Here is a 12,030-nt window from a genome sequence, read left to right as displayed (position 1 = left end):
CATAAACTCTATACTTTTTTCCTATTTTTATGACAATGGGTTAAAAATATGGCATCAGTAATCAAGTGCCAAATAAATGTCTTTCAATGAGTATGCATGAAGGTACATACCTAAATGACAGTTATTGTAAATCCTGCATAGTTGTATCTTTCTATGTGACCTTTACTTATAATTCTTTGAAGAGGGGCTAAATTCAAGCTAGTCTGTTACAACTTGTTCATTTCAAAGCAATCATATCTTTCACTCTCCTACATGTATCTTGCCTGGTTGATTTCATCCAGGATTGATATTTTGCTTAATTCAAATGCAACAATTAATTGGAATACATGTATGTAAATTTGGGATTTTATTATTTCAGTATTATTATGGTAAATACAACAATAAGCTAATAAGACTCACACATGTGGTACATCTTGGAATGTATTATAATTATCATTAATGATTAACCGGATGCTGGGCTTTAAAATTGATATTCCCAGATAAAATAACGGAAGCTAAAATTTTACTACAAACAAAACTTTATACACTGCTCTAGAAGTGAATAGGTCTAACAGCATGTTTAGCCTATTTAAGCCCCTCCCCAAATTTAATTTTTACTTAAATTTTAAATGTTCATCCCCCCTAACTTTTATACATAGATTTGCAATGCAGTTGTGTTACAGTGTAGGACTTTTACATTTCGGATGCTGACTGCTTCACCTGTATGTACAAATTGCACAGTAATATGAATATTATTATAATACTTATATCAAACGGACAGAACGTGGCCTTTTTAAAGGTCAACACATTACTGAAAATCGTGGTAAATGTGGAGAGCAAACCACATGATTTATCAAATGCTTTAAACCCGAAAAATAAATATTGAATAGTCGAAAGGAATAGAAAAAAATTAAAATCAATATCAAGTAATTTTAAGGGTACATACCTACCTACAGGCGGTAGAAAGCATAAGAGTCCGTGAATAAATAGTATCAATACGATGTTTACGATTTACAAAAAGAGTTTCCGAAAAAAGGAAGGCACACAAAGGGACATAAAAATAAATCCACTCAATATATAAACTGTTTAAGCCAAAAGAAGTTGTCAGAGATGTATTCTACATCTATCCAATTCAATCTATTTGACATCATTTCAATACACAGTCAGTTTCTTTCATGAAAAGCTGTTGTTTATGTTAATTTTGAATTAAACATTTGGGCTCTATTGATTAGGACTTTTGATGACCCGTAAGCTTTTATTCGTAATTTAAGTATGACCTTGCAGCAATGTTCTGGGAACATTATTGGCTAATATCTGCGGTTCATGACTGGACTCTAATTTTCTTTTTTAGCTTTAATGTCATACAAAGATGAAATAATTAAATCTGTTATTTGTTAGTTTTAATTCTACACGTTACATATAGTTTTGTTTAAAAAAATTAATACAAATGACAATCTTTTAAAATCTAGAAAGATTTTAAATGTTTTTGTTTGCCTCCATTTTTTTTTTTTTACGAAAACTGTGCCTTGAATATAAGAGAGACTTAGCACTGATCATTCATAAGTTAAATTTTGACCAAGTATTTGAAAAGTATATGAAAAAAGATCAAACTTTAAGGATAAGGTCAAAGGGCAAAAGTTTCGCTTCACAATGAAAGTCATAAGAAAAATACATGTTTAATATGAAAGCGCTCGTATGGCCAAGGTTAAAGTTTTTCAAATGTGGGCTTAACTCCATGTCATGTTCAAAAGGGCAACCATTCAAAACTTATGACCGAGGTGAAAGTTTTCAATAATTGGCCAAAGTCCAGTATCATGTTCAAAAGGTCGAAAGTACCTATAACGAAAGAAAATACTTATCACAAGTAATACACCTTGAAGTATGAAAACCCTAGCCACAACCATTCAGAAAGTTTTGCCAAGGTTAAAGTTTAGTAAAATTTTACAAAAGTGGGTCAAAGTCCAAGGTGACGAGATCAAATATGTTCTAAAAGAAAGATATTGGCATACGTAATACACAAGTGAAATACGATGAAAGCCCCAGCCCCAATCTATATTTATAAGCAATGTCAAAATTGCTGCGGACAAACAAAGAAACAGACAAATAGACTAAGCATAAACTTAAACATATAACCGGTCTTCGATAATTATAACTATTGACGATTCACTCAAAATTCTTGAATCTGTATACAATGTAACCACAAGACTCGATCATTATACCCCCCGCTTGAAAAGCAGGAGGGTATATACAATGTAGTAATCGGTATGTCCGTCCGTCTGTACGTCTGTCCAGCTGTACGTCCGTCCGTCTGTTTGTCTGTCACGCTTTGGGGTACCCATATCTTATCCGCAACTCCCCTTATACCACTGAGTGAAATTAATGAAACTTTCACAGAATCTTTATTTCATATTGCCATTGTGACCTCCTATTTCACTTTTTGATCTGACACATATTTTGGGTTTCCCAGCCACAGCAAAACATGGACTTTGCCATTATAAACATATGGGAGTTGGGGGTTATCATTTAATGAGCTCATTGCTCACAATACCTCTAGTTCTTTTTACTACAATCCCTTTTTTTCATTATTGCATACTACCGACTGCTTGCGAAAATTCGATAATCGCTTTTAATTGTACGATGAAGATTACAAAGTAAAATAAATTTCGTGATTTATTTTCTTAACAGAACATGCAGAGCAAACACGGACCTCCAAAACATCAGAGGTTGTATCAGGTCTTATGAAGGAGAAAGCGTATTCTGTCAGTCACACCCACAGTGTGCTATTTTTCGTAATGATACAAACGGACAATCAATATGTAAAAAATGGTCTAATAATTCGTCTGGAAAGCGTTTGTCAGCATTCGACGAAATGATAGAATACACTTGGTGGCAAGGTCATTATAACAGTCATAGAACTTGTTATGATGACTTTAAACAAACTTGATATTCTTGTATATTCGACTTTTTTGTCAACAGCTTACCTCGATTTAGGAATTGTTAATAAGAAAAAAATGCTCTTAGACTATTGTATCGAATCAACTGGGAAACATTAACCCCATATGTGGGTGATATGTGTTTTTATTTTTTGCTAAACATGCATTCAAGTTAGGAACGTTGGCGATAGAAAAAAAAATGAAGTCATCATGACATTTTTGATTATTAATTTTAACATTTTGTTAACGTAAGACTAACAATTAGTATGAAAAACGCCAGACAGCATTTGACTCAATGATAAATTGTCGCCCGCGTGGCGCAGTGGTTATCGAGCGTCAACTCTAGAGTCGTGAAGGAAGGAGTTGATCCTTACGTCGCAGGTTCGAATCCCACTGTGTGACTTGAGACCGGTCCTTCGGATGAGACCGTATAAACCGAGGTCCCGTGTCGCAATAGGTGATCCCTCCCTGCTCAATGGCGGTGAATGCTGAGTGTAGGACAAAATTTGCAGCTCTCCACAGGTCACCATACGAGTGAAAAATTCTCGAGATGGACATTAAACAACATACAACCACTCAAGGATAGATTGTTTTTGCTGACAAGGTCATAGTATCGACCATAGAACTTACGAAATGATGACTTTAAACGAGACTACTGGTATTTTTGTTTCATCAACATGTTTGTCAATAATTTAACACGTTTTAGATTTAGAAATTGTTCAATACGTAGAGCATGCTCTTGCATATCAAATCAACTAAGATATATCAACCCCGTATGCCATTGATGAAGGTATATTGCTGCATAAGTAAGGGAAGTTGAAGATTGAAAAGTTAAAGTCATCCCGTTTATCAAAAAGCTGGTTGTTAGATTACCATTAACGTCTTTTTCAAGTAAAATATCCAAATGTGAAACAGATGTCTCAGACTCTGTAGCATCTTTTATCAAGCTCACGTGGATATATCGTATCGACATAAGAATGGAAATTACCAATTTTATTGACAATACGTCGTCGGTATAACTAATTGTTGAGTTAAAGACAACAGGAAGTGTTTACAACAGGAAGTGTTTTCTTCTTTTCAAGGAAAAATTTTTTGACAAATTTGGCTTTTCAAAAATAGGAAAATTTTTTTGAGCAAATTTGGCCTACATCATGTATTAAGTCAAAATTTCAAATTTCTATAAAATCTTTAACACTTGTTAAAGGAAACTCATAATTTGCATACAATAGCAGACTGATGATACAAAATCGGAAAGCATTTTCATTTTGGGCATTCTCAGCATCTAAGGAATTTTTTGACTTAAGCTTAAGATGCTTCATGATCCCGGGGCCTGGTCTCCAAACGCAGCATAGAGATTGTCAATCAGAAAATCAAGCATCTTTTTGATGTCAACTTCAGAATACTTGTGTGTACAATCAGAATGTTTTTAACAAAATAATTTTGCAAATGACCAATGACAAGGTAAGTGAATAAAAGAGTTCCATTTTTATAGAAAAAAAAACACCTGTCAATGATATCAAAAAACCCGGTCGTTGATTTATTGTGTGGAATGATTGTGTATAAACTTGAAAAGTCATACGTTTTTAAGCTGCTGATTTTGGTAAAATCTTGAGATTTCAAATTGTTCAAAAGTTCCTTCGAATTATGAAGTATCCACATCTGATTTACACTATTTTTTAAATATATTGTTTCACAGTAGTGACTCTTAACGTTTTCCCTTCACAACTGTTAATATCTTAGTGGGGAGTCAAGAACTTGAATGAACATTTACTGAAACCCGCTATGTATCTTTGTAAGGATTTTTATGAAGATTTGGAATTAAGTATAGATATGGTCGTTAAAATTCATTTTGGTTGTTTGGGATATTAAAAATATTCAAAACTGATGTATGATTTTGAAGAATTTCTTCCGTATAAAGGGAACTATGAGTATAAGTTGGATTACCACTGTCTTATACATGTAGAATTGAATCCGAGTTCTTCCAAAATACAATTAATATAATGGGCATTACAAACGAGGACAATTGTTGTCCCCTCCTTTGTCCGCGGGGACCAGTACGTACTGACCATGTAATCCATCTAATTCTTTTCCCACTTCTGGCTTATACATACAATATTATACAATATGTATTCAGATTGTACTGCACAATGTTGCTGTCTGTCTATTTGTAAACTAAATATTTTGGCTATATCGATAAAGAGAAGATTTATTTCAACTCGTTAAGTGTGAAGTTATGTTGTTGCGGGGCTTCACAAAGCACTATTGATTGATAATTGAGCGGAATGACCGCTCTATTGTTCCTGTATTGTGTGTAAGTTACTGCAGTTTGTACTGTGTACTTCTGTCATTCATTTGTGATAACACGGCTTAAAGTAGAGAGCTTATTGTTTTCGTATAGTGTATATTTGAAATCATTTCATTTTTTGATAAACTGAAATATCATTTTGTCATAAAAATATAAGAAAGAATTTGTACACTATGCTCCTCTAATGATATTGAAGATGAATTTCATTTCATATTAAAATGTCCATTTTATGAAAATCTGAGAAGTATGTACATCAAGAAGTATTATTTTATCAAACCAAGTGTATTTAAAGTTGTAAGTTTAATGAGTAGTCAAAATGTAAAAGAGTTTTCTAATTTGGGAAAATTTTTATATAAAGCTACAGCTATAGCTCTACGAAAGTCTAATTTGTAACTACTATTGATATTTATATCCTCTGTGTATTTTTGTATATACTGTTTATTCTGTACTCTTTATCATATTTATATGCTGTATAAAATCTGATGAGCCTTTGGCTTAAAGAAAAAAGAAAGAATATCTATAAAAAAAATATTGGTTTTGAAAATAAGTTTATAAACGATCAAATTATTTCATTGATGAAAACATAATTACACAAACTAGAAAATGAAACAAATTAACTTTAATGAAGATGTACATGAAAAAAAGAGTACATGTACTTATTTCAGTGATTTGTTTAAAATATCAAACAGTTTAATGCCATAAAAATGTATGCTAAACCTGCTTAGTAAAATGCCTTTAACATCTTGCAAAGGCGGATATCTTTTAAACATAAGTGAAATAACCTATTTTCTTCGAAAACAATTCATCCTGATATTCAAGAATTATGCCAATTTAAGAAGAATATAACAGATTTATTTAGTTCAAGCATTATACCTTTAAACAATTCATTATTTATTAATATTATAGTTATCAAATGCAAATGATAATGCATATAGAAATAAAATTTTATTTTAATGATTTTTAGAAACATGCATTTACAAATACTATTAAGACCGCGAAACATTGACTGGCAATCAAAACATTTAATGACAGACAAAGAAATGGGCGGGTACAATTCGACGCGGATGACCGAGAAAACATTGGATTTCTGTTTGAATAACTCATGTATGAGTGCGTTGGAGAAGAGGGGGGTGGCTAAATGATCTTGGAAATTAAAAAGAGAGTTGTCAAACATTATTCAGTGAAGACAAAAAAAAAATTTTGACATCCCCCCTTTCTTGAATCAAATAGCCGTCTCCTGAAAAAAAATAATATAAATCTTCTACTTTTACCAGTGTCCTTAAAATTATATTATAAGCTATAAACTCATATCAATATAAATTTCAATCAACATGTATTTGGGAATTGAAATTATTTGTCTTTAGGATCATACATTCACACTTTGCTTTTGAAAACAGCTCAGGTGGAATAAAAATAAATTTCAAACTATAATTTCAGTCCAATGTTTTCTCGGCCGTTCGCGTCGAATTGTACCCGCCCATTTCATCGTCTATCATTGAATGTTTTGATTGTAACAGATAGAAATGACGTAAGCTGCATATTTCCAATCGTGCCAGTTAATCTTCCGTGGTCTTATTTAATGTGCAGGTACATAACCACACGATTTATGCACTGTTTTATTGATTTGTGAGTCGGGAATCATAATTGTTTTACGCAGGACAAAAATATTTGAAATTTTGTTTAGAAAAAAATTATGGTGTTATATGAACTTTACTTATCTTCACTGTTAAGGATGAATTATACTGTGATAACAAGCAGTATTCAAGCTCAAAAGTCCATCAAACAATACAAAATAGGAGCAGAGCAACACGTAGCTGCAGATCTGTAGCGTTATGGTTTTATATATTTGTCTTTGACCATAACGCTACAGATCCCGTAGTGCAAAAATAGTGCAATTTACGGCGCAATATTTTTTGCGCTCTTTTGGTGAGATTTTCTCCACTTTCTAGCTTTGGACAATCAACTACCTTTCACTCCCTAATTCTAGACACATTCTGTAGCCACTATGTATAGTTTATCCACCTCCCAACTATTTATAGTTGTCTCTACAGGCAATAAACTCGCTGGATATGAATTTTCAGTAATCTAACAAATAATTTTAATCAAGCGAGTTTATCACTTGTAGAGACGATATAAAAGGTTGGGAGATGGATAAAATATACAGATTAATTAAATACTGTGTCTAGAATTAGGGTTGAAAGGTAGTTGATTGAACGATGCTGGAAAGTGGAGAAATTCTCCCCAAAAGAGCGCAAAAAATATTGCGCCGTAAATTGCACCTTTTTTGCACTACGGGATCTGTAGCGTTATGGTCAAAGACAAATATATAAAACCATAACGCTACAGATCTGCAGGTAAGCAACACGGACCTCCAAAACATCAGTTGGATCAGTTGCCATGGAGGAGAGCATTTGAAATGACACTCTTCACCAAGGATGAAGGAATTAAAAACCAAAACCACGTACACATTTCATCTTTATTAAAACAAAGACATGTATAAAATAGTATTTGATGACAATGTACACGATATGATGACATTATTACATCCCCTAACTATCACGATAACACAAAGAAATATTTAACACAAAGCTTTAAGAGTTCTATCAATGAATGTTACTACAAAGAAAACAAAACTTTGATCAAAGAAATGTAAGTAAATTGGGACGTTAATAAACCCCAATGTAAAAATTAACCGTATCTAATTTATTGTATACAGCGACCACGGAAGATGTAGACATCATCAAATGCCATATCTCCGTTGTCTGTTCCTCCGATGATGGCTTCCAAGAAGATCTAAAAAGAAAACAAATTAAGAATATTCAGAGGTTTATCCAATCAACCAAAGTCAAAGCTTTTTTATTCCTTGAGTACTTGACTATAACCAGATGATTTTGTTATTGATGTAATATATCATACATTATAAATACGATTCTTAAAAAGGTGTATTTTAAATATTAACGATTTTCTCTCTAATTTCTTCCTTATATCACCTAAAGATTAAGCATTGCTTAAGAAAAACAAACCTTGAAGTCTGTGTTCATTTTAATATTTCTAGAGTACGTGTGCCAGCTTCCTCCCTGGTTCCCCTCTAGTGAATCTAGGACGGTATCAACTGCTCCCACCCTTGTGTTAATTCTGAACTTATGGATATCCTGGCCGTACAAGAAGTAGTAAAATCGGAGACAGTATTCACCGGCTTTCAAGGTAGGGGAAATAACTCGAGCTTCCTCATTATGTTCACCTGTTGCTTCGGCAAAGATGTAGTAGCCTATTGTATGATGAAAATTTAATTAGATTTAATAATTAAGATATTTTATTGATATTTGATCCAAAATACACTGTATCAATATTGTAATTAGGTATTAAACATATTTCTTTGAATAAATGTGATGTGATGGTTAAATACCATTCCCACTGCTGTAATCAGCCATTGGGCCAGTAAAGTTGGCATTGGGGCCTGGTCCCTTTATTCTTTGGAAGTCGAAATCGTCATCTGTCAACTGTGTCCACTCACAGAGGTCAAACTCAAAGTTGCAGAAGGAAACAGTTCCTAAAAAGAAAAATATTCTTGTTAATGAAGACATATTTTATATTAATCATGCAATCAAGTGTTTCAGACGATAAAAGACTGTTTTGTCTGTTCTGAAAAATATTTTGAATGAGAAAAATAACATACCATCCAACAAGTCGATCTGATTTCCGTTTTCTGAAATAAAGAGATATTTTCTTTAAATATACAACTCATTCATGAATTCATTTTTGAAAGTCTATTGGACTCCACCTTTTTGACATAGAATACGTACCAATTCCACATTTGTATTCTCTCTGGATGTTCAGAATGTCGTATTTGCTAAGGGATAGTTTGTATGGGATAGTCACAGAGTCGTATTTAGGTGTAAGTGTGGGTCTGGATGGGTCAATGGCCCAAGCGTATGGGAAGAAGAAGGTGATGGATTCAAAGTCGAATGGATAATTAAAGAAGGTGGTATCATTTGTAATTTCGAAAAATCCTCTGTATTCTGCAAGAACAAAAATGAAAACTCAGTGCAAAGTTAAACAGAAAGGCATCGAAGAAATTGTAAATGTATAATGGTCATTTTTATTTACCACAGTGATCATTGTTTCGCGGATGATTGTTGTAAAATACATTACTTATTGCTTCTTCGATACTTATATGTTTGAATGAAAGCAAGATATCTAAGGGAAAGGAGTGGAAACAACAAAAAAATCCTAACCTGGGGCGATGTTATCGGTATGAACAATAACTTGACTGTCTCTGTCTGGACGACGGAATTCATTGAAGAATCCTAACAGATACATAATGAGCTGCATGATGTCAGCTTTAGCAGCATCTTGGTACAAATGGACATATTGGACTCCACCTAAACGGCCTGGTAAACTGTCTCCCGACCCACTGAAAATGGTTGTATGAATTAAGATAACTAACCAGCTCTAAAGATGTATGGCTATTCCACATTTAAAGGAGATTATAAATATACGGAAACTTGAGGTTTATGGCTGCAGTTTTCTTTATTGTGTTGTATGTTTAACTCTTTATAAGATTTTTTTTTTTTTGCTTAACTTTCAAAATTTAATAACTTGTTAGAAAATAACAATTAATTACTCTCAAAAGAATTCGATGCAATTAATCAATTCTGTTAACCATTATTTTGTCAAAATATAGGATGTATGTGATAAGATTTAGCAATAGACCCGATTGATACTAACTAAACTACTGAAGTGAAGACAACATAGTCTTTCTCTTGTGTTCTGGGGACAAACTGGACACATGTCTGACCATTAGAATGTGTTGAAAAGGAGATTTCCTGCATTGCTGCAAGTACCTTCTCTTTCATTGAGCCAACTGAAAAACAGCATAGAATATGTTAAAAACTAGCTCTTTGAAACTGATATTTCAAAGTGTAACAATTTTAGATTATGTCATTAATAAGAGTATACTTAGTCGGATACATTCTTAGGAGGGCTACCACGAAGTTAAACTAAAATAGGGATGAATTTGAATGGAACTTACCAACACTGGAGTCGAAGGAAACTGGCACTTTTCCATTTGCCCATAGCCGGTTGCTGTCAGTGATAATGTTTCTTTTTTGCTGTTGAAGGAAATCACAATGTGTTAACAAAATATAAAATTAAAATCCCTTTGTAAAATTAAAATTTCATTTGCGTCATCAAATATGCTGTATCGGTTTGAGCTTCTTAAATAAGCGGCAGTACTTCACTACTTTCAATTTATTTTGAAAGGATGCGAGAACTTCTTCAGAAGGTGAATTTCTTCATTTCATTGATGGAGTAAGCTTAAAACTTTAGTACGACTCTTACATGTACAAGTGTTCCGACCTTTGTCGTTCAGGTTTTCTAATGATAAGACGGGACCAAGCGTCTAGGTCAGAACACGTTGTCTTTTCGTGACCTAGATTCTCTTCTTCAAGACTTAGGGTGACCGTAATATTAGATATTTGAATGACATATTTGTTTGTCGAAAGTTTGTGTATCCAACCAGGCTAGTTTGATCTCGACGCTTATTGCAGAAGCGATACACAGGTAGCGACCTATCCATTTTGTATCTCATTCACTTTTACCTGCAAATACTCTCTACACTATGGTCTATATTTTACCTGTCTTCCTATTTTAGGAAACCGTATATTCAGCAAAAATAAAGCCCGATAATACTCAACTACACATGTACCTGCCATTTCTTTTTTCACTGTGCTTAAACATAATTATTAACATTATCTTTTTGTAAATAGTGCTCTCAGGTAAACTATTACTCTATTGCAAATTTTACAGCAACATAAGAACTTCATTTGGAGTCGGGATTTCTGCAATTTCAAGAACAATTCAAAAATCTCGCTGCGCTTCTGTGAACAATTGAATGCATAATCAATACAATGTAAAACTTTATGAAAGCTTCAGATGCTAAGCAAAAAGTTAACAATACCTTTTTGCAATACAGATTCATATGTATGCTACATTAAGTAAGACACCATGCTGTGCCTATGGTCTTTTTGTGCTTTTAGCTAAATAGAAAATTCAATTTAAAGAAGCACGTGCCACTTACCAAAAGTTTTGCGATTCAATCTCAAGAGAAAGTGCAAGAAAATATGGTGAAGCAAATGCAATGCATTTATCTAATAAAATTAAAAGTTTCAAAATAAAGTAGATTAACCTACCCCTGGGAGCGCAAACACACCAACGACAGCAACGAAGAGAAGGACGATGTTTGTAGTGGACAACATGATGACGATGTGGCACTCTATCTGAAGAACTCTACCCTTTTATAAGTCTTCAAGGCACATGCGCATTCACAAGAAACAAATAATTTACCGACACCGTATCTAGAGAGACGGTATTTATATTGGAATGGAAATCATTTTATCATGAGGTTCCTCTGTCTTATCTCGTGCGATTTGATGACTCGATTCGAGGGTAACCGAGGTTACAATGAACACATTAACTCGGACATCAGCTGTTTAGAATACTCAAAAAATATTAATGTCTTTGTAAAATGCATTTATCGAAATTCCAGATAAGTAGAAATAAGTATGTATTTTGTGATTTCAATTTTATATATTTTTAATAACTAGTAAATAAACTGTGTGATGAAATAAAGGTATTTACGCATATTATGACGTTATTGTATTGTCTTATAATGTTGTGTTCTTGTAAAAGGTTCGGGAACATCATGCATGAAGTACAAATTTTTAAGTACAAGTGACTGAGTACATTTCACGTACACACTTTACGATTAAACATTCTTCTTATACTATATCGGCTCTAAAAGAAGGTATAGGT

General features: G+C 33.2%; 1 protein-coding gene across 1 annotated transcript; it reads right to left on the bottom strand.

The window, feature by feature from the left end:
- Window positions 1-7,679: 7,679 nt before the first annotated feature.
- Window positions 7,680-11,567, bottom strand: LOC134249146 (astacin-like metalloendopeptidase). Its single transcript, XM_062731500.1, has 9 exons — window positions 11,409-11,567; window positions 10,250-10,328; window positions 9,946-10,081; window positions 9,453-9,631; window positions 9,021-9,236; window positions 8,894-8,923; window positions 8,624-8,767; window positions 8,241-8,485; window positions 7,680-8,010 (listed from the first exon to the last, which is right to left on the bottom strand). The coding sequence occupies exons 1-9, from the start codon at window positions 11,472-11,474 to the stop codon at window positions 7,921-7,923; spliced, it is 1,185 nt and encodes a 394-aa protein (XP_062587484.1). The 5' UTR covers window positions 11,475-11,567; the 3' UTR covers window positions 7,680-7,920.
- Window positions 11,568-12,030: the final 463 nt, after the last annotated feature.

The sequence above is a fragment of the Saccostrea cucullata genome, unplaced genomic scaffold (assembly GCF_032062105.1).
Source record: "Saccostrea cucullata isolate Sc308-1 unplaced genomic scaffold, CSIRO_AGI_Scuc_v1 ctg25, whole genome shotgun sequence".
Lineage (NCBI taxonomy): Eukaryota > Metazoa > Mollusca > Bivalvia > Ostreida > Ostreidae > Saccostrea > Saccostrea cuccullata.
The sequence above is the reverse complement of the archived record's forward strand: the minus strand, read 5'-3'. Positions and strand labels throughout refer to the sequence as shown.

What these genes read in the sequence shown, in the direction of transcription:
- LOC134249146 (XM_062731500.1), bottom strand. Translation starts at nt 11,474, where the DNA reads ATGTTGTCCACTACAAACATCGTCCTTCTCTTCGTTGCTGTCGTTGGT. An exon ending in TTCCTTCGACTCCAGTGTTG is followed by an intron (nt 10,082 to 10,249) that starts GTAAGTTCCATT and finishes GCTGTTTTTCAG; the next exon opens with TTGGCTCAATGAAAGAGAAG. An exon ending in GTCTTCACTTCAGTAGTTTA is followed by an intron (nt 9,632 to 9,945) that starts GTTAGTATCAAT and finishes AACCATTTTCAG; the next exon opens with TGGGTCGGGAGACAGTTTAC.